Source organism: Cyprinus carpio, chromosome A24 (assembly GCF_018340385.1).
Source record: "Cyprinus carpio isolate SPL01 chromosome A24, ASM1834038v1, whole genome shotgun sequence".
Classification (NCBI taxonomy): Eukaryota; Metazoa; Chordata; class Actinopteri; order Cypriniformes; family Cyprinidae; genus Cyprinus; species Cyprinus carpio.
The window spans coordinates 1,498,286-1,520,939 of record NC_056595.1 but is presented as its reverse complement, the minus strand read 5'-3'; the positions used below and the strand labels follow the sequence as shown (position 1 = coordinate 1,520,939).

Here is a 22,654-nt window from a genome sequence, read left to right as displayed (position 1 = left end):
TGAGTCTGAAGGAGTAAAAAGAAAGAAAAATAAATAAATGAGTTGAGAGATGCTACTGTAGATTAGCATCTGAGACAGAGGCATATCCCAGTTAACTCTAAAGATGAAAGGTGTGACACCTATGATGCATTACTGGTGGAAAGCAACAGGACCTGAAGGCAATCAATCTTCATTTTAATTCAAAGCTGCTCGCTTCATCATATTGTCAAATAGCGTAGCCGCGTGGTTTCGAGCCGAAGCACACTGATCGCGAAAGCAGAAAAAAGATGATCGATTAGCTAATGGCAGAAACGGAGCAATTGGAATCTTCTCATTTGTTAGGATGCTAATGATGACCTTGATTTATTGCTGTTGACGGCGCACAAGTGACACACCAAGAAAGTTTTGTCACTTGTTTTGGCTCGTCGTGGATTTTCATTGATATTCATTACTAGCAGTAAGATGGAGTTCACTCCCATGTGACATTTTTATCTCTCACAGTCTGCAAGAGTGTTGAGTGAGGAGCTGAGGTGCAAAGATGACTCGTCTGATATGAGCTATGAGAAGACAGGCCATGCAGGTTTCTCAAAACAGACTTCACAGCTAATGGCCTCCCAGTTTCACAGAAAAAGCCAAAGGAAACAGCTATTCTAATCATTACCTTCAAACTGAGGTGATGTTTCATTGTACATCCTGTAGAAAGAGATTTACTAAAGTCTCATGCAGAAAAGGAGGAAATGCTTAAAAATAAACAAATTATTATTATTATTATTATTATTATTATTATTATTATTATTATTATTATTATTTTATCTGGTAAAGTCAGCATATAATTATACTGTATACCCTACTATGTATACGGAAATGTAATATATGACCTATACACTGGTGTGTATGTTACCTGTAAGGCCATATATATTTTTCACATATGTACATTCTCCTGGTAGATGAAGATATAACTTTATAACATATATAGAATCGCCGTAGTAAAATGTGTACATGCATATATGATAATAATATCTATATGACAATTTTTACAAAGTATTATATGTATAAATGCATGTCTATATTTTATATTTGCTGATATAATATCAACATGTCCAAAAACATTATACAAACCAAAACATACATATTTGTATAGACTAGATCTATGTTAACATATGAAATTGTTCCAATTTCTAATAGGTTTCATATATGTTTTCACTTCATATGAGACTATATTTCATATATGGAAACTTATATACATTACATTTGTGTATGGGTCGCTATTCAATAATACACATTTTATTTAGCAAAAAGGTTTTTCTTTTAATGTTATATCAAATGAAAGTTTCTCACTATTTCACCAATGCATTTCACGTTGGCTTTAAGCTGCATGACAAAATAAATGTTTGTTTTGAACGAAAGCATCCAGACCACAGCAAGAGAAAGTGCCTCGCTCTGCATGCACTGATTTATGTTTTCAATTATCCTTCATTTTCATTGGACTGATCAGAGGAGTGAATTGTGAGATATCATAAAGCAGAGAAATGTGCTAAACATAATTCCATTAAAATCGGAGGCATAACTGAACTGCATTTTTTTGCAGGGTGAGACGTGTCCTCTGGATGCCTGTTTATGGTCACATATATTTAACAGGAGCATTAGACTCTTTCTAAACAGCCTCTTTGTGCAGTGGACAGCTAGAGAGGAAGAAAGGTACGTCTTTTTTTGGAGATGATAAATAATGGCAACAAAAGTGCCCAAAACCCTGATGATAATACACTTCTGAATGGCCTTTCACATGACTTGCATCAGGCCTTCACACTTCAGCACACAAGGTTTGACCTTGCACATGAAAAGTGCTGCGGAGATCATAGGGGAATGATCTCTGTAGGTCATGATATATTGCCGCTGTGTTGCATAACTCAAACTACTGGACATGGACAGAATCTCATCTTGTTTTTGGTTTTTGTGTTGGTATTGAAACTTTGTTTGTTTTAGTCATAGATTTTTCCATAAAATTATTCAAAAGTTTTTTTTTTTTTTTTTTTTTTTTTATGAAATAAACTTTTGAATAGAGTGCTCTACCAAAAAAAATTATATTCCTACCCCCACGAATTTTAGAGATAAATCTTTCCCTGACAATAGAGATTAAGGTATAGTAATTTCTATGAAAATATTTTAAAAATCATATTATGTGTGTTTTCTATTAGCTGTTAAGAATTAAGAATTAAATTAATTAAATGCCAGATTTGAAAATTATTGCTATTGATCTAATTGGCCAAACAAGTCAACTGCAAGATATAAACACACATTTTTTCTTAATTCTCTGTTTATAGTGCACAATTCTGTTTTTGTTTTTCGCCAATGCAACTTTTTCTCTGACTATTCAGACTTTATTCTCGCAATTGTGAGTTTATATTTTGCAATTGTGCGTTATTTTAAATGTTGCTTTTTTATTCTTTTTTTTTTCTCAGACTTGTTTGTTGAAGAAGGCAGAATTGTGAAATATAAATTCAGAATCACAAGAAAAAAGATATAATTATCTAATTTATTTTTTAGTCCATGCCAGAAACAGGCTTCCACACCTTTCTGATGAGGGTCTGTACCCCATTACAATGAAAGGCTAGAAGCGCTCCTGGTTTACTATGAAGACTGATTATGATATTGTATTACAGCATGTTGTTGTGGCAATGGTGTATTCACAATGCAAGTTACATTGTATTTATGATCATATTTTTGGAAGGTATAATTTAATTTAAAAAAAAAAAATAGCATGGTGCGTCTTTTCATCTCATCTCATAAAAATAAGAAAAAACAAATAAACATTTCCATAAGGCCCATTCAATAGCTATTATCCAGCCATTTAATTATAGCTTTATTCAGGAGCTTGACAAATTTGACAGGCAAACGGTGTCATTTTTATAAAAATAGTTAATTCTATATTGTGAGAGGGATTCGTTCTCGACACAGTTTTCACACCAGAGGCTTGTTGTTTCAGAAAGGAGGTTAAGTGAAAACTCTGAGTATGTTAACCCAGAAATGAGGGAAACTCTGGGTTATCCGTTTCAGAATGGTAGGTTTGTCAAACCCCAGAAAGCATGGAAAGTCAAGCCCGTTTCTGAAAGAGAGCTAACTTATTACTCAGAGTCGGTAACCATGGTAACTTACTCTGTGAACCTAACCTGGTCGAGAGATTCTTTCGGTTTCCTCCCCCTTTTTAAAGCATAAGTGATCTTTAAATACCTCATTTATTCATTCATTCACACTGAAAAATAAAACACACACACACACACACACACACACACAAAGGTGCATTTTAATTAAAACAAGAAAAAACAATCTTAATGCAAATGTAAACAAGATTATTTTTTCTTAACTCACAGGCAGATAATTGGCAAAATAAGAAAAAATAAACTTAAAAGACTAAATTCCTTATGTCATTTTTATGTAGTAAATGCATCTCGATTTAAGAATCTTTAGAAATTTTGACTGAAACAAGACAAAAATACTAAGTTTTTTTTTCATTCATTGCACATATTTTCATCATGTAGACTCTCTGAAAGTGACAAATACAGCATGCACTTACTGACTCCTGTTGATGAGGAGGCTGCATTAATATTTACATCGGGAGAGGATCATTTTGATGCATATTAATTTGAGTGGTACCATTTTTAAATGGTAGTTTTCTGAATAACATCAGGGATGCAGAGAACATCAGTAAGGCTGCTGTATGCACAGCGGTGAAGAAAGTGTCTCGCTCTCACGCCCTTTCTTAAAATATTTGTGTAGTTTTCTGAGCACAAACCCATCGAAGATGAAGCTGATTACTGTATGGAAAGGAAGGATGCCAGATGAAAGAGTAGTTTGAAATATATGCTATAACCACCACCACAGCTGTAACATTTATTTGGTCATCTTTATTTCCTACAAATAAAAAAGCAACAGTTATTATTTTCCCTGTTGGATTTTAATATTATTCCAATACATGGTATTGTGGCCGTGTCCTCTTCATCTGTTCTTCAGAAGTCAGATATTAATTTCATTACTCTAATTAAGAAATGCAACAGTTTGGATTAGAGAATATTTCATTATGTGAAAAGAGCATTAGACAATGTAAAAAAAAAAAAAAAAAGCTTCTGCACATTCAAATAGACACCGAATGATATTGATTTAAAATGTTGAATGTTTGTAAAGTCATGTAGTCTACTCTCATGAACAAGAACAAACACACAGATAATAAAAGAATAAAAAATAGAACTAAGTAAATAAGGAGTAACAATATACAAATTGACAATTGTATGTGCCATTATATTACATTAGACAGTTTTGTATGTGCAGGTATATTATGTGCAAATTTGAAGTGTAGACTAAGTATGTGTGTTAGATAAATAAGTGTATGTGTGAATAAATAGTGTAGTGTGTTCCACAGTTATTGTCAAGTGTTCATTAGATGGATTGCCTGAGGGAAGAAACTGTTCCTGTGTCTGGTCATTCTGGTGCTCAGTGCTCTGTAGCGTCGACCAGATGGCAAATGTTCAAAGAGGAAGTGTGCTGGATGTGAGGGGTCCAGAGTGATTTTGCCAGCCCTTTTGCTCACTCTGGATAAGTACAGTTCTTGAATAGAAGGGAGGGTTGTACCAATGATTCTCTCAGCAGTCCGGACTAACCTCTGTAGTCTTCTGAGGTCAGATTTAGAAGCTGGAGATGAACCAGACAGTTACTGAAGTGCAGAGGATGGATTCAATGATGGTGGAGTAGAACCTGTTTCAGCAGCTCCTGTGGCAGGTTAAACTTCCTCAGCTGGCGAAGGAAGTACAACCTCTGCTGGGCCTTTTTCACAATGGAGTCAGTGTGAATGTCCCACTTCAGGTCCTGAGAGATGGTGGTTCCAAGGAACCTGAATGACTCCACTGTCATCCACAGTGCTGTTCATGATGGTGAGTGGGGGGAGTGCAGGGGGGTTTCTCCCTGAAGTCCACGATCATCTCCACTGTTTTGAGCGTGTTCAGCTCCAGGTTGTTGAGAGTACACCAGACAGCCAGCTCTTTAACCTCCTGTCTGTAAGCAGACTCATCACCGTCCTGAATGAGGCCGATGAGTGTGGTGTCATCTGCAAACTTCAGGAGCTTGACAGAGGGATCATTAGATGTGCAGTCATTGGTGTACAGTGAGAAAAGCAGTGGGGAGAGAACACAGCCCTGAGGAGCTCCGGTGCTGATTACACGGGTGCTGGATGTGAGTTTTCCCAGCCTCACTAGCTGCTGCCTGTCTGTCAGTAAGCTGTTGATCCACTGACAGACGGAGGTGGGCACAGAGAGCTGAGTTAGTTTGGGCAGGAGGAGGTTTGGGATGATAGTGTTAAAGGCCAAGCTGAAGTCCACAAACAGGATCCTCACATAAGTCTCTGGTCTGTCTAGATGTTGCAGAACATAATGCAGTCCAATGTTTACTGTGTCGTGCACAGACCTGGTTTTCTCTGTAGGCAAACTGAAGAGGATCCAGTAAGGGTCCAGAAATGTCCTTCAGGTGAGCCAGCACCAGTTTGTCAAATGACTTCATGAGATGTTAAAGCCACAGGCCTGTAGTCATTTAGTCCTGTAATTTTGGATTTCTTTGGGATGGGGATGATGGTGGAGCGTTTGAAGCATGAAGGGACTTCACACAGCTCCAGTGATCTGTTGAAGATCTGTGTGAAGATGGGGGCCAGCTGGTCAGCAAAGGATTTCAGACAAGCTGGTGTAACACAATCTGGGCCTGGTGCTTTTTTTCCTTTTCTGCTTCTGGAAGACCTGGCGCACCTCCTCTTCGCTGATCTGAATTGCAGGTGTGGGGGAGAGGGGGGATGCAGGAGGTGTGAATGGTGAGGGCGGTTGTGTGGAGAGGCATTCAGGGCGGCTGATGGGTGTTCTTTCAAACTTGCAGTAAAAATCGTTCAGATTGTCTGCCAGTTGTTGATTCTCCACAGTGCTGGGGGGTGGTGTCTTGTAGTTGGTGATCTCTTTCAGACTTTCTTATTTTTCCAGAATAATGCTGGAAGTGAACTGAGTCCTTAGTTTTTCAGAATGATTCCTCTTTGCCACTTTGATCTCCTTTTTCCAGTGTGTATTTAGCCTGTTTATACAGGACATTGTCCCCCTTCCTGTAAGCACCTTCTTTGGCCTGACGGAGCTGTCTGAGTTTTACAGTGAACCATGGTTTGTCATTGTTGTAAGTTAGATGAGTCCTGGTAGGAATGCATATATCCTCACAGAAACTCATATAAGAAGTTACAGTCTCTGTGAGTTCGTCCAGATCGTCCAGCAGCTTCAAAAACTCCAATCAGTGAGGTCAAAACAAGCTTTTGACCTTTAAGCTTATCTGCCAACAAGCTGTGTTTAAGTCAGCAATGTACTTGTTGCTTAAAGCTTATCCAGTTCAAACACTAACAACATTATAAAGTGACTTGCTTGTTGCTTAAGGCTTTCCAGTATGACTTTCTGAGTATGAGCTATTTTATTTATTTATTTATTTCCAGTTATTGTTTTTTCTAACAATTCAGACTTGTTTCTTACAATTCTGAGTATTTTTATTTTTATTTTTTTTATTTTTTGACTGAATAAAAAAATACTTTTTTCTAACAATTCAGACTTGTTTCTTACAATTCTGAGTTTCTGTTGTGGCAATGGCTTATTCTCAATGTGACCTATATATATATATATATATATATATATATATATATATTATATATATATTCATCAACAGTAAGCTATGATTTAAAAAATATAAAGCACAGTGCCTCTTTTCATCGCCATCTCATCTAAATAAAAAAAGTCCGACATTTTCAGTAGTTTATTAATACAGGTCAGTGTTTGCATGTTGACAGTCATATGTAATGCAGCTATATGAAATCAATTATAGCATGCATCATCTAAATAATTATAGTCATGAACCTAAAGCAATATCCTGAAGACAGTGTACACTAATGTTCTGCCCTCTTTGATAAACAGCTTGACAGACAGAACAGCCTCAGTAAACATCAGGCATAGATGTAGAGTCCATTTCAGATTAAAGTCTACTGTTTTTTCACTAACAATGACATTGAAACTACACACTGTAAGTGATGAACAAGCATATGAAATATCTAGCACATTACTTCATTTTCCTTTTTTAAAAACTGGGACATTACCAAAGAAACAAATTGGCATGTGCATAATGATAATGTGAAAGAGCTTTAACTGTGCAAGAGTGATGAAATGTGTTTTTCTTTATAATCATGAGCTCTGCTTTCATTCAGCAGCTGTTTGTTCATCAGCTCATCAGAGAACAAATACCTGAACAAATATAATCAACGAAGAAATTAAGAAACAAACGCTTTTGTTACATCTCGTTAAGCTGATGTTTTTCAAGAACTATCTTCTTTTATCTCAGCTCATTTTCATGTACTGCAAATAGCTAACGTACTTTCAAATGCATCGTCCAGTCTTTTGAAATTGCTACTAATAGGCCCTGGTTCATTAAATCACTGCTTTAATCTTTATAAATGTGTGGACTGTGCAAATGTTTATCAAGTCAGAATGAAATGGAGTTTGAAGAGTATTTATACCAGCTGTTCAAAAGTTTGAGATTGAGAAAAATTTTGCTCACCAAAGCTGCATTTATTTGACAAAAAAAAAACAAAACAAAAAAAAAAACAGTAAAATCGGTAAAATTTTGAAATATTATTCCAATTCCAAATATCTGTTTTCTATGTGAATCTCTGTTAAACTGTAATTTATTTCTGTGTTGCGCAGCTGTATTTTCAGCATCATTACTCCAGTCTTCAGTGTCACATGATCTTCAGAAATCATGTTTGATTGATGATTTGCTGCTCAAGAAACATTTCTGATTATTATCAATGTTGAACACATTCACAATACACAATATTTTTAAAACAAACATACATACAATTTTACATTACACAAATAACAAAAGAACAAAAATCAAAAAAGAACAGCATTTATTTTCTGTATGCACCGGGGTCTGAGAGTAACGCAATTTCGGTTCTCTGTATGTATGTACTGTACATGTGGAAGAATTGACAATAAAGCAGACTTGACTTGACTTGAAATATAAATCTTCTGTAACATTATAAATGTCTTTACTGACACTTTTGATCAATTTAATGCATTTTTCCTGACACACACACACACACAAAATATAAATTATAACATTTCTTGTACCATGCAAGTGCGTGTCAATAATAAAATAGCCGTGTCCATGGATGGATGCATTTATTGCTAATGTAACTAAGACACAGCTTCTCTGCTCCTCGCAAAGAAAATCCATTCACTTTTGTTAGTCAGAAAATGAAAGCTTAGAAACGTGGTAAAGTGCCATAAAAGCTAAGAGACAGATGCACCGGTGCATCAAAATTGAACTTGGAGTGTAAACCTGGGAGTTGAAAGTGCATTCACACTCTTGTAGAGCTAAAGCGGTGTGTGGAGAACAGCTGGAGTTCAGGGTCTCACGCCGCTGCCCTCACACAGACACTGCTACAAGATGACCACAGGAAGCCGGTGCGTTAAAAACATGTAAGATTTAGGTTTCACTGCTGAGCAGAGCATCCCTTAAGTGACGGTCCACTTTCAGCTGTTTGTGTGTAAAATAACGCTGCAGCATCTCCCATACATCAAAAAATATATATTTTCAAATATACTTTTAAAAATATTTACTATATATATATACACATTTTACTATTTCGTATATATATATATATTATATATATATATATATATATATATATATATATATATATATATATATATATATATATATATATATATATATATACGAAATAGTAAAAATGTGCACACGATTTAACCTACTATTTTTTACCTGCATGCCATGTGCCGGGCTCCGTACCCATCATTGCACAAACTCTTACATGTCTCTCTGGACTACATTTCCCAGAACCCTTTGCACTACACTGATAACGGACTCACCTGCAACCAATTACACACACACAAACATACACTATAAAAGCCACACTCAAACCATTATTCAATGTCACGTATTGTTTTGTGACAGCAGCTCTGTGAAGCCATTGTCTTGTTTAGTTTCCAGTAGTTGAGTGTTGTTTCAGCCTGATTACCCTTGTCTTGATCTCAGCCTGTTTACCTAGACTTGATTGTTCTCTGCCTTTGATCTGCTTTGATCTCTAGTAGGCCATCTGCATTTGTATTTAGTTTAAATGTAGACCATTATAAGACAGGAAATTAAAATAAATTATATACATTTTTTTATTTATTTTGCCATATGGACTAGTTTTTGTGTGAATTGATAAGTTTAGTACTTTTTGTTTCCTAAAGTGAAATATATTACGATTTAATTAAAGTTATTTATTTTGATTTAAGTTGCTTCAACGCTGCTGTGTTGATTAATATTCAGTCCATGCATATAATTAAGGCTATACGTTACATAAAGCTTAGCAGGGAACATTGATTGGTTATTTAAGCCCTGTCGGTGGCAGACAATTAACACAATTAAGGAAGAATATAAATTAATGAAGGGAGATATTAGCATAAAGGGAAGGAAATCTATCAAGACTGTTGTCCGTTATATATGCAGTTTTAGTCATTTTTAACTTTTTCAAATGACCTTGCACGTACTTTGTTCAGTCCATTATGGAAATGTACACTAAGCTTTATTAAAGCAGAAACTACACTGTAAATTAAGAAACTAATTTAAAAAAGTGCTCTATAGATGAGCTTTGACCTTTCGTAAAAGCAAGTAAAATGTGTTGGTGTGTGTCAGGCCTCAATTAACAAATGAGCAACAGTGCAAAATATACCCACACTCATAAACACAAGCACGGACAATGAGAAATATGACTCAGGGCTCCCGTAAAAAAATAAATAAAAAAAAGTGTCTGTAAATCACATTATGAGAGGAGAGTGTTCTATCATTGAGAAACTCACCACAGTCATTTCAATTGCAGTTAACGATTAACTCTTCTGGCATGTAAATCAGCAACAGTTACTGTTAAAATATCTCAACCTGTAAATCTGAACCAGCCTTTTGCTTGTTGTGCTTTTTATGCTTGGCATCAACACATTTTACTTCTGTAACCTGATGCATTTCTGTGTGAAATTTAATGAAACGTTTAATGAGAAAACATGTAGGGTGGGGTTTGATTTTATCCATCTGGAATTGATTGGCTCATGAAAAATGTGCATAATGTACCAGTAAGCAGAGATGTTGGTAGAAGAGAGGTTTTTTTTTTAAATAAAATAATATGTAAACAAATAATTGTTTGTTTGTTGGTTGGTTTGTTTATAAAGCACAATTAAAACAATGTAACTTTGACCAGCAAGTTACAGCAAATAATGAAAATTTAAAACATGTAAAATTATTTGTAAAATCAAGTAAATAGGAAATGCACATGTGCCTTTAAATTCATATATTAACAGAGTTCCATCTCAAGATTTGGATTGTTACATTTAAATTGCTGTTATTTGGGTATTTTAATTTTACATTTTTCATGTAAAATTACAATAACTCATGAAATAAATAAATAAATACATAAAGTGATATGTTAAATATTTTAAATTAAAATAATACAAATGCATAAATAAATAACAACATGTAAAAAAATATGTGTGAAAAAAATATTAGTTTCATGTAAATAGGACATGCAAATGTGCTTTTAAGTTCACAAATCAGCAAGGGGCTTTATGAAATTCCAACTCAAAATCCAGATGGGTAAATTGTTGTTGTTTGGGTGACTGTTGGGCCAATATTTATTTGTTAAATAAATAACTTATTGCTTATGCCTGCACACAATCTAAAAGTAATGTTTCAGAAAAATGTTGGTGGAAGACTTTAGTCTGTATTCCTGAGCAAATCAGAGGAATTGACAGACAAAAAAAAATCAAAGTGCAACACAGCTGTAAAACATCAAAGTATACTGTATGTAATAAATCATTGCATGGCTTCCCAGATCTTTAACAGAAATTCTCACAACCAATCAGAAGGTGGAAGATACCATTCGATATTGAATTTAAAATGTCAGTAACTGGACAGTCCACTTTAGACATGCAACTACCTATAACAACTTTGCAACTACGTGTCAGCAGTCATTAGAGTATTAATACTCTGCTTAATACTGTATCTACCAACTTTATTTTGATGGTCGCTCAACAGACGTTCTACTGACTGTAAGTAACTTTGCAAGTACGGCAACTTATTCTGCTAATACTAACCTAACAGTCTACAGATGCTCTAATGAGAGTTAGTTGACATGTAGTTGCAAAGATGCTTACAGTTAGTGGAATGTCTAAAGTGGACTATCGAAATAAAGTAAATGATTTCACTCACAAACTGTCTTGATGTTTGCATTATCAGATGTAGGACCATGTGGACACAAGCATCCCTGCTGAGAGACTGATGAAGAAATGACAATGCATGTGTTTACAACTGCTCTTCCACATGGTGTTCTGTAGTTCATTATTAATGCACAGCTTGGTTTCGATGACGCTGAACATTTATGAGAGTCTTGCTTGATTAAATGCATTGGTGAATGCAGAGACAGATAAAAAAAAATGTGAATGAATGAGTGGTGCATTTTCTCCTCCCTTTCGCTTTTATTTTCATTCTAGGCCTGTAGATTGGAAGCTTGTTCTAATTTAGCCTGCTCTGTTTGCACTACTGAGGGAATCTACATTAGACTGGAAGGCAGCTGGTGGCCAATTTGAAGAAAACTTTTTTTGCAAGGAGTTGTCTCGTGCTCCTCTCAGTCTCTCGGGGCCCCGGCAGCAGTGCATTCAACAATGAAACCAGCCAATAATTGCTTTGCCTGAGGATCTAGCATGTCTCTCGCCCCACCAGTATGCTAGCGCTGACAACATACAGCCTGGGGAAAAGCCAGACGCTCGTGTCTAGAGGGCAAGACGATGGCTGACAAAAGCACCGCGGGGCGCCTGCTGCACCATCAACATACCGCGGGAGAGACGAGGGAAGGGGGTTTGTCTTTGGAGGATAGAACTGGATTTTTAGTGCTAAATGTGCTGTCACAGAAGATGTTTCAGCATATTTTGTGTCAGAATGAGTTTGACGGTACATTATGTGGGCCTCATAAAAATCCATTACGAACGTGTTGGGCTTTAATATACAGTAGTCTTCCTTAAAGCAGTTGATTCATGTTTAACATTATAACATGTAACATTTTTCATAATTTCATTTCCCCCCCGATGTTCACTTACAGGTCAAGAGATCATGACCACTTTGCACCGTTTCTCAGAATTAAACAGGCTGTTTGTTGTTGTTTTTATTGCATGAATAAATGTTTTTTTTATTAATTTTTTTCAATTAAGAAGGACATTTTGAAAGTTACAGTATATTATTAAAATATAGTAAACTGTTTGATTTTAAAACAACGTCTGTGTTTGCATGCTCCAGAAAAAAAACTGTCAGTTTTTGTGGCTATTAGTTGTTTTTCAGTGACCATTGCTGCAAGTTATGTTGTTATGCCAGTAGATGGCGTCAAGCAGTGGTGTACGGGACACCCCCACAGACCCCGTGGTGCGTGGGGGCCCCGGCCTTTTGTGGGGCCCCGTCGCAGGACATTCTAAAAGGCAGTGCTTCGAGACACTGCAAAAGATGCGAGACGTGAGTGCAAATGTAGTGCAGTGGAGTGGGTGCCAGTGTGATCACTACATTGTTTTCCCAACTGTTATTCTTAATTTAGTCAGATACCAACGCTGGTTGGTCATACAAGCAAGACATCATTCATCACTGTAAAGCCTTGGCAAAATAATAATAATGATAATAATAAGAAAGAAAGAAAAAAAGAAAGAAAGAAAGAAAGAAAGAAAGAAAAGAAAACTGTAAACTTTTGCAAAATAGAGAACGGCTTTCCTCCTCATATTCCTTTATGTGAACTTTAGATCACATCACAATGAATAGAAACTCGGCACAATTTAACTCGGGGCCTTTAAGATGTGCGGTACGCCTCGCGTCAAGTGACTGTCTTCGTTATCAATTCATTCAACCAATTGCTTAAAAAAATGCTGATTCATTTAGAAGAAAAAAAAACTACCACTAAAAGGAAAAAAATGAAAAAAAAAAAATGTTTTTTTGAGATGCACATTGACGTTATTTTAACTTGAGCGCCGCGTTTTTACAACAATGTATCATGCACAAGACACAAGATGAGAGTGTAATGGTCAAACACGTCTGTCAAGCGCGTTTACATAGAAATCAATGTAAAAGTACCCAAATTACTCAAAAAAGTGTGTTCTATGTGAACAGTCCCTTATTCAGGAACATTCTCTTGCCATTTACTGTCACAATCAGGAACTATTTTCTAGCAGAACGATGGCATTTAATGATTTTATTTTTAAGATATTAATACATGTATTTTTGTATTGTATAAAATCCATAAGGTCCTGGAGGTCTGCTGTATTGGCTAAAGGGCTGCAGCATGGCCTCTCGTAAATTATTGCTTAATACATCTATGTGCAGGTGTATTTATATAAACCTTAATCTAATAAAATCTGTCATATCTAACAGTCTTAAACTGAATGACAATGATGTATGTTACTATGTTTAATTTGCAAGTGAATGTAATTTGATTAACAGTTAAATGAAAACACACTACTTTCTTTGTGAATGACTCATTGAAAAATTCACATTACTGATTTGTTCAAAATATTTGCTGTGTCCCAATTCAACCACTTATACAACCTAAAAATATTTTTATGAAGAAAAAGTACATACTTTTGAATGTGTAGCCGAATAGTAGGCAAGCTTTAGGACATACCCTTACGAAAATTAACCATTGTTTTATTATAGTAAAAGAGTAGTAACCATGTTTTTTTGGCATATTGATTACCATTTTACTACAAACACTATGGTGAGTATAGCAAAACCATGGTTAATTTGTGGTTACCATGATTTAACTAGTAACCATGTTTCCCTTTAAGTCGGTCACTCTCGACGTCATGTCGGTGACCAACAAATTGGGATCTCAATTTGTCAGTTACCGACGTGACGTCTCCGTTCCCTCCTTCGTAACCGAGACTTTTTTTTTGGGGGGGGGGTGATCTGTAGTAAAACCATGGTTAATTTCATTAAGGTTATTACTTCTGTATAACTGCGTCTTTTATGAACCGCTCTGTTGCTCGGTTACATGCATCCCATCACCATTTAAACTGCCCCGTCAATCATTTTGCCACTGTTATCATCTACATTTAGTTTGATTTAATTACCTGCTGTATCAGAGATAAATGAAGAGGCATTTGATCTGCCAGTTGCTGGTCTTTTATGTCAAGAACTCTCCTCATATGTTTGCATAATGATGCATTTAAAAGTTAATGGCCAACCGTATCTTTATAAAATGTTGCCGATTAAATATAACGTGGATAACATTAAATATTTTTCATCAGGAAATATTAATAATAATAATAATAATAATAATAATAATAATCACAAAAAACTCTATCTAAACCTTTACACCATATTTTTAGTTCTTTTATTTTAACACTTTTTATTCGTATTTGTATTTCTAAATGAATCTTTGTCCAGTGTGCAGTTGGTTGAGAGCATCAGTGTTGCTGGATGACAAAGCAAAACATTTTGCCATCATTATGAGACATCTTTTGTGCAATAAAAATAAGTCGCACAACTGCTAAATCACATGAGAACTGAAATGAGGAAGCAGAAAGCAGATGTGGCGTGGAGCCACAATACTAAACCCAAGTCAGTGTCAAACCTGCTATTTTTGACCAACAAAGAATACGTGCTCTCTGCAGGTGAGAAATGTTGGGCAGACGCACCTGTAAAGGTTAGAAAAGGATGAGAGATGTTCAGGCCGGCGATGAGGAAGATACACACAGACTCGTGCATGAATTGCAGTATACACCGCTGACAGAGGCAACGGCCCGGAAATTGCTTTTAAACCCCAAGGTGCATGCTTATTTCACAGTCATGTTTAAAAGTGAAGAACCCAATCTTTAAAAAAAATCCTCTGAATCAAAAACAGCTCAGAGGGAAAGACATCCAAATCAAGAGGCAAGCGGGAGAGAGAGTTTAAGAAACACTGGCAATCGCTGTGCCAGAGGCCACGGTAAACGACAAGGTACACGCTGCCATAATCCCATAATTAAGAAAAATTCAACACAAATTTAGAGCAAAGAAACTCAATTTGTTGATTGTATTAAATTAAAAATAGAGCACACCAGAGGAACATTAGACTGCTTGTTTGAGCATTTTTTCACGAATTTCTCTTTTGATATTGACGTCTGGAGGAATGCAAACGATGGCTGGAAGAATCACTTTAGTTTGTTGGTAGTTTCGTGATATATACTGTGTTTTATTGGAAATCTACTAAACTTTGACTTCTGATTACAAATGTAATTAGTTAGTCTGTGCGCTTTGGTTATGTATGACTCTGCATTTTGGTGCAAAGTTGTATTTTGTGGATCCTGTCCTTGAATATATTTTGTACTTTGCTTAATAAATGTATTGGTTTCTTGGCCCTTCTGGCCTCTCTTCATCTGTTGTGAGCACATCAGGCTTCTGACTCACAAAAGCACGCGGCTGGTAATTGGAAGTGCCTTTCAAATATCTAAATAAATTTAAGATCCTCGCTTCTCTCTCGAGTGGCGTTACGTGAGCCTCCCTCTCTATCTAAGAAACTGTTATTTGCTGTGACCAAGCCACCAGTGAAAGAGTTTGCATATTTACAGAGGAAGCATCTCCAGATATTTTCATGCAATTAGTCTTGAATATGTCTCTATGTTAATGAGTGCCGATCTGAAGCTGTAATTTATCATTTGGAAGTCATTATGATATCATAATAGCTGTTATGGCATTTTAAAGAGCATTATGACATCATCGGTGGAATTCATTTTGGCATCATAACGACTTCCATAATTACTGGAAGCCATTATAACAATTACCAACAAGTCATTTTTTATACACTCAATTTATCAAATTAAATGTCACTGGTTTGTTTGCAAACAAAAAATAGCCACTTGATCTGCTATTTAAAATTACTTTAGACATTTTAGTTTTTTAATACCTAATTAAAATGCATGAGCTAAACTTTCATCATCTGTAACCCGCACCCCCAAACATATATTTATGTATTTATTTATTTATTACAGTTTATTTATTTAATTGTATTTATTTGATTTGATTTTTATTTAATTAACTATTTATTTATTTTCTTGTTTGTTTGCATGTGAGAGTTGATTTTCTACATGGTCAGTGTAACAAATGACCTGCCAAAGCAGATGTACTCAGATCAAAATATTTTTAACATACACATTGGCATTATATATCCTATTGCAAAACTATACGAGGAGGATGCAATCTCTGAGGGAAAAAGAGAAATGGTCCAGACATTTCTGTCTCAGTTTTTAAGTAACTGTGTGACTGCATGAAGAAAATCGCATTGATTGAGAAATCTGAAGGCGTTTGGGCCGGGAATCTGAAGGAGGAAGGCATAGAGAGGTTGGGTTTCAAAGCAAACAATGCCGCGGTGTTTGGGATGTGCTGAAGAAGACAGCTGACAAAGCTGGGAGAAATGAAGAGAGGAAGCAGCACAGTATTTATTTACCAGAGAGACTGACAGCTTCATTGTTGCCAGTTTGATTTTTAGGGCAAATTGAGCCACTGGGCATATATTTGTGGGCCTATTTTAGTGGAAACACCTTGAAACATATTATTTTTGCATTGTTTCTCTGGAAAAGCAGCCCAATTACCAGCAAAGACGCCTCATACAGGACATGACTATGTGTCATCAACCCAAACTTCACTATTCTGACCCGTGACTCACCCCGATCTTCTGCTTTCCGCTGCGTTCCCAGCATGCTATCGCTCTCTCGCTAAAAAACAAGGATCTGGAGAAACATGTGAATGCTCCTCGGGGCCCGTATGCAATCACACAGTGCAGCGCTGTCGGTGGGAGGCCCCTCAGGAGTCCGGCACTAATCGCATTACTGCCTTTGCACAGAGACTGCATTACAAGTGCGGCTGGATGAGGGATGTGCTCGCACTTGGTTCTGGTCATATTTACAGTGGTTTTCGCTTAGCACCTGCCATAAACTTAATCTGTACTATATAATAAATATTTTGGTGGTTTTAATACAAACTGGAAATAGTTATTATTTAAATGTTGGTTTTGACATGAGAAAATAATACAGATATTTTATATTACAGATAAAAAAGTAAAATACCATTTATATATATTAAGTACTAAACTAAAAAAATAAAAAAAAATTAATGAATAAATAAAAACTAGATAAAGACATTTAAAAAAAAAAACGATTAAAAATGGCAGCTAAAATAGTAAAACTTTAACAAATTAAAATGAAAACAGAAAGTATATAAATAAAATGATTCTATAATAAATAGTATCTCAGTGATACAGAAAAAAAGCACTTCTCAAGCAATTAGACCATGTATGAAATAAATAATTATGCAAGTTAGACTATAAACACTGGTGATGTACAGTACAGATGTAATGAAATACTGTGTTGTCATCATATCCAGTCTGCACAAAAATATTTAAAACCTGTAAGACTTTAGGTGTGTAATGAAAATGTTATTTTCATGTTTTTGTTAATGTTTGTTTATATAATGCAGGGATTCCCAAACATTTTTTGTCAATCAAACCCCTTAAAATAAAAGATTTACGTGAAATATCTCTGAGAAAGTTAATATTTCAATAATTTAACAAAAACATCTGCATGTTAACAGTTCTCTGTTGTTGGTTAATGGCCCCATTGACATGCAGGGAAACAAATCATTTTTTAGTGTTTGACTTTACATTATTTTTGCTACATTTGTATGATTTAATTAATTAATAACTTTTTATCAACTCACAAACCCACTCCAGTTCTTATATTAAGCCCGATTTGGAAAACCTGGTGTAATGTAATGTTTAATGCATTTCATAATGTTACTATTAAAAGAAAAAAAAAAATCCAATACATTTTCTTTATATATATATATGTGTGTGTGTGTGTGTGTGTGTGTGTGTGTGTCTGTGTCTGTGTCTGTGTCTGTGTCTGTGTGTGTGTGTCTGTGTCTGTGTCTGTGTGTGTGTGTGTGTGTGTGTGTGTGTGTGTGTTTGTGTTTAAGGTCAGGTCAAAACAAGTTTGAAAAAAAAAAGTATCTAAAACTGTAACCTAAAATAAGTAACCTATATTTGCATGTGTCTCACATTTTAGAAATAATTTTCATTTACTTAATACATACAGATTTTAATACTGTTCAAATTACTTCTTTATGCATGACACCAGTGTTTAATATCACTGAGATACTATAATATAAAAACTATAAAACTATAATATAGTTTTTATTAATGTTTAGTATTAATTTTTTTATATTTTAAAGTTTTTGTATTTTTTTTCTCTCTTTTTTTTTCATTATATTATTACACATATGCATTTAATTCATTTCAATTGCAGTTTTGGACATTTTAGTACATCAAGATTTCCTTGAAGTTGAAATAAAATATTTTTTTTCTATATATACAGTATATATTAATTTGTTTCAGTTTATTTTAAGTAACAACATATTTAAGTTGTTAGTTTTAGTTAATTCTAATAACCCTGAATCACATAAACACACACAGTGAAACAAATCAGTAAATCAGTGAGAAACACAAATCTCTATGAGTATCTATGAAATCACAGCAGTTTATTATACTCAAGTTAATCAACAAATCATTTGCTAGTTCATTGCAGTTTTTTCTATAAAGACATGCAGAATAAAAGCGCTTGACTGTAATCATTCAGTCTTTAGCTAATGTTCTGCTGCTTGTGCTGACACTGATCCGGTCTGATAAACACGGAACCTGATTCACTAACATGCCTCGCACATGATTCTGAAACTTCCTTCCCAGAAAGGTGTAAAATAAAGGGTTAATGCAGAAATACAAGCGAGCGATGTTACTAGTGACGTACTGTGCATACAAGAGGCTGCTATTACACTGTTTAGGATCTTGATTCTCATTGATCATCAGTATTATGTTATACGGGCTCCAGAATGTGAAAAACATCAGGACGATGATGAATATGAGCCACACGGTGCGATGTTTGTCTACCATCCGCGTGGCCAGGACGGTCAGCGTTATCCTGAAGTAGCAGTAGACGAATACAATCAACGGCAGGATAAAAAACAACACAAACTGCTTATAGAGACTGAAGACCTTCCACTGAGCATCGCTGGAGTCTTCACACACCAGTCCTTCCATCGGATACTCTTCAACGGTGAAATGGATGAAGGGTTCGAGGCTAGTGAGGACACTAATGATCCAGACGACTGCCGACAGCACCACAGCGTAGCAGCTTCTGCGTCGTTTGTTGGCGACCACACAATGCACCACGGCCAGATATCGGTCGAACGTCATGAGGGTGAGGAAGAGGATGGAGCTGTAGAAGCCCAGATAGTCTGCGCCGTTCACCAGCTTACAAAGAGCTTCTCCGAAGATCCACTGGTCCGAGTGGTGAACGGCTTGAAACGGGAGCGTGAGGGTGAAGATGAGGTTGGAGACCAGCAGGTTGATGAGGAATATATTTGTGACCGTGTTGAGCTTTTCAAACTTGTAGAGGACGAGCAGAACCACTCCGTTGCCCAGTATGCTGGCGATGAAGATGACGTAGTAGAAGGGTGGAAGAAAATGTTGGATGAAGTTGTTGATGATGATGGTGTTGCACTGAACGATTCTGCTGGTCATCAGCGAATAGTCTTCATAAACGTCCGGCGTTGTGTTAGGCGTTTCCATCTTGGTGGCTGCCAACAATCTGCAGGACTGAGCGAGTTTATTCAAATGAAAGGCTGGAGAAATAGGTGAAGCAGCAACAGAGGATGTGTGTCTGTCTACAACTGCAAAAATCTGAATCATATCTTGATAAACTTCCTTTTTTATGTGTTGTCAGAATTTTCTCAAGACTCGACATGTGTTTGAAACCCTGACAACATTCGTCATCACTGTCAAGAAACCACAGACAAATCACAAAGTGTGCATTACCTTTTATTTGAACAAAGTCATTCTTGGCAAATTAGACTTGCATCATTTAAAAATGTAAAGTTCTGAGATCCCATCACTAAGTTCTGACTTTAAAAATACAGTTTCAAGTAATTTTGAATGAAAATACAATGAGTGAATAAAACAACAGATTAGAATTGAATGTTGGACAGAAAAAGATTATAGAAGAGAAAATTGAGATATCAGTTTATTCAAGATTTCACTGGAAGACATTTATGTAACGAGCACTTTGTATGGACTCACAAAAACAATATTTAAAATAATTACATCTGTCAAACTTGTATCTCATACCTTACACAGCTTAAATACTTTACTGCCAGAAGAGAAGAATAAATCCATTAAGAGTTCCTGAACACACACAGAGAATTGAATAGTTTTGATTATAAAGGTTGTGTTCCTTTTATTTAATATTCAGTGAGGTTAGTGTGAATTTATCTTCCCTTCAGGCAGTGCAAAGAATAAAAAAAGTAAACAAATATGTAAATAATATATAAAACAACAATTGCTATTTATTAAATCAACCTAGCCAACAATTTAAAGCAGTTAGTAATTCAATTAAATATGAAATCCGATGGCTGTTGTGTCTCAAAAAGCTGTCCGATCCAACATCCTCAGTCAAGTATTGTTGAAATCAAGATTAAAAACAGGTTTCATGTCTTTTAAATTTCACTCTAATGACCGTCGTTCATCTACAGGCCCCTGATGTTTCATCACATCGTAGCAATGCACAGACAATGTCTAAAGCCATGTGAGTAAATTCCTCTGGATGTGCCGCGGCTCTTCTGTCAGTCTGAGAGCTGAGCCCATGTGTTTGCTCAAGCGCGTGTGTTAGAAATCAGGCCCTTTACTGTAGCGCTCATCCCTGAGGTTATAGGATTGGTAGCAGATGGACATGTCGCACACGCCGGCCGGCCCTGGAGGACCTTGCTTCCCCGGAATGCCCGGAGCCCCGGATTTACCCGTTATTCCCGGAGCACCCGGAATGCCAATGCCATCACTGCCTCGAGGACCCTGGATCCCTGTTGGTGTTGAGGGAACACACAATCTGACAGTTACACAAGATTCCTTCCCAAGCGCATATACTTCTGTCACATGATGAATCAGACATTATTACATTAAACTTCATAATGCATTCAGGATCTATATGGGGTTATTTTTCTGCCACAATTCTGAGCGTGAAAGATCATATTTTGAGTGGGTTTTGTGAGGAAAATGTTCGTCTCGCAGAGAAGAAAGTACCTTGAGTGCACGAAAATCAATTTTGCTTTTAAATGTTTTTGAATGTGTGCAGACCTTCTCTTTTGCGCGTGCAAAGTTTCACCAGCTAATAGTGCTTGCATAATTATTATCAGAATCAGAAGAGCTTTATCCCCAAGTATGTTTACACACACAAGGAATTTGATTTGACGACAGGAGCTTCCAGTGTAGAAGAAAGTACAACATAGTGCAAACATACATAGGAATAACACAGTAGGGATGTAATATAACACTAATATTAAAAAAGAAAAACATAACATTAAATAATGTGCTATATATACAGAAATCGAAGTATAGGAAAAAAATGCAATTGTTTAGATAAATGTACAGGTATGTTATTAGTGTGCAGATATGTTATTTACAAAGTGTGCAGTTTAATATAAATATGTCTGATAACTATGTAAGTTGTGATGGACGTTGTATAATTATGAAGATTAATTGTTCAGGTTGAATAAAGCCTGTGGGAAAAAACTGTTTTTGTGCGTGGCTGTTCTGGTGGTCAGTGCTCTTTAGCGCCGACCAGAAGGCAACAGTTCGAAGAGAGAGTGGGCTGGATGCAAGTTGATATTCTGATCATCCTTTTTCCAAGCACAATTTACCAATTTTCTTAATAACTACTATTAATCTTATATTTAATCACTTATAAGTGATATATAATTAGTGGAAAATGCCTTATATTCAGGTGTGCATAATAATTAAGCAGGTTTTCTTTTACAGATAAAAGCTTGAGATGGACTTAACCTGAACGGCCAAAACTTACTGTCAGATTCTGGAAGATAAATTTTTCAAACAGTGGTTAAAGAGGATGTGGCGCTGGTCCTTCAAGAGCCACTCTCAACTTATATGTCTATAAAGCAAATATAAAGCATTTTGCAGAAAACCTGCTTAATAATTATGCACACCTGAATATAAGACATTTTTCACTTCCAGCCTTCATGAACAATTATATTTCAGTTAATCATGATTAAATACACCTCTTCCGCTGTTGGTGGTAATGCCAATAAAAAACTGCTTCAAAAAAACAACATCAGGATATCAAATTGCATAATAATTATGCAAGCACTGTGTTTTTCCTCTTCCACTGTTGTCGCGAATGCAGGGAATGTTGTGATTGGTTGTCAAATCAGCCAATCAGAATTTAGCAGCCTCGTCTCTGATTGGCTGGAATTATGGCAGATTGTAACGCTGGGTTGTGTTGAGCAAGCGAGCCGTCTGCATGTAGAGAGCACAGAGGGGGTCATCAGGGGAGCAAGCTAGTGAAACGTTGCACGCGCAAAAGAGAAGGTCTGCACACATTCAAAAACTCATTTTCAATGCAAAATTGATTTTCGTGCACTCAAGGTACTTTCTTCTCTGCGACACGAACATTTTCCCCACAAAACTCAGTTCACGCGCGCTCAAAATGCACTTTTGCGC

General features: G+C 36.0%; 2 protein-coding genes across 2 annotated transcripts in view; both read right to left on the bottom strand.

The window, feature by feature from the left end:
- Nucleotides 1–18,603: 18,603 nt before the first annotated feature.
- On the bottom strand, nt 18,604–19,970 carry LOC109106291 (C-C chemokine receptor type 1-like). Its single transcript, XM_019119674.2, has one exon. It carries the CDS (start codon nt 19,835–19,837, stop codon nt 18,725–18,727), a length of 1,113 nt encoding a protein of 370 aa, XP_018975219.2. The 5' UTR covers nt 19,838–19,970; the 3' UTR covers nt 18,604–18,724.
- A 185-nt stretch (nt 19,971–20,155) lies between these two features.
- si:dkey-225n22.4 (collagen alpha-1(XXI) chain) overlaps nt 20,156–22,654 on the bottom strand; it is a 62,350-nt gene continuing 59,851 nt past the window's right edge. Inside the window, exon 30 of the mRNA XM_042714016.1 lies at nt 20,156–21,000. Within this exon, the coding sequence (XP_042569950.1) occupies nt 20,810–21,000 (191 nt within the window). The 3' untranslated portion in view covers nt 20,156–20,809. The remainder of the gene's footprint in view (nt 21,001–22,654) is intronic.

Excerpts from the sequence above, each read along its gene's own strand:
- LOC109106291 (XM_019119674.2), bottom strand. The coding sequence starts at position 19,837 with ATGATTCAGATTTTTGCAGTTGTAGACAGACACACATCCTCTGTTGCT.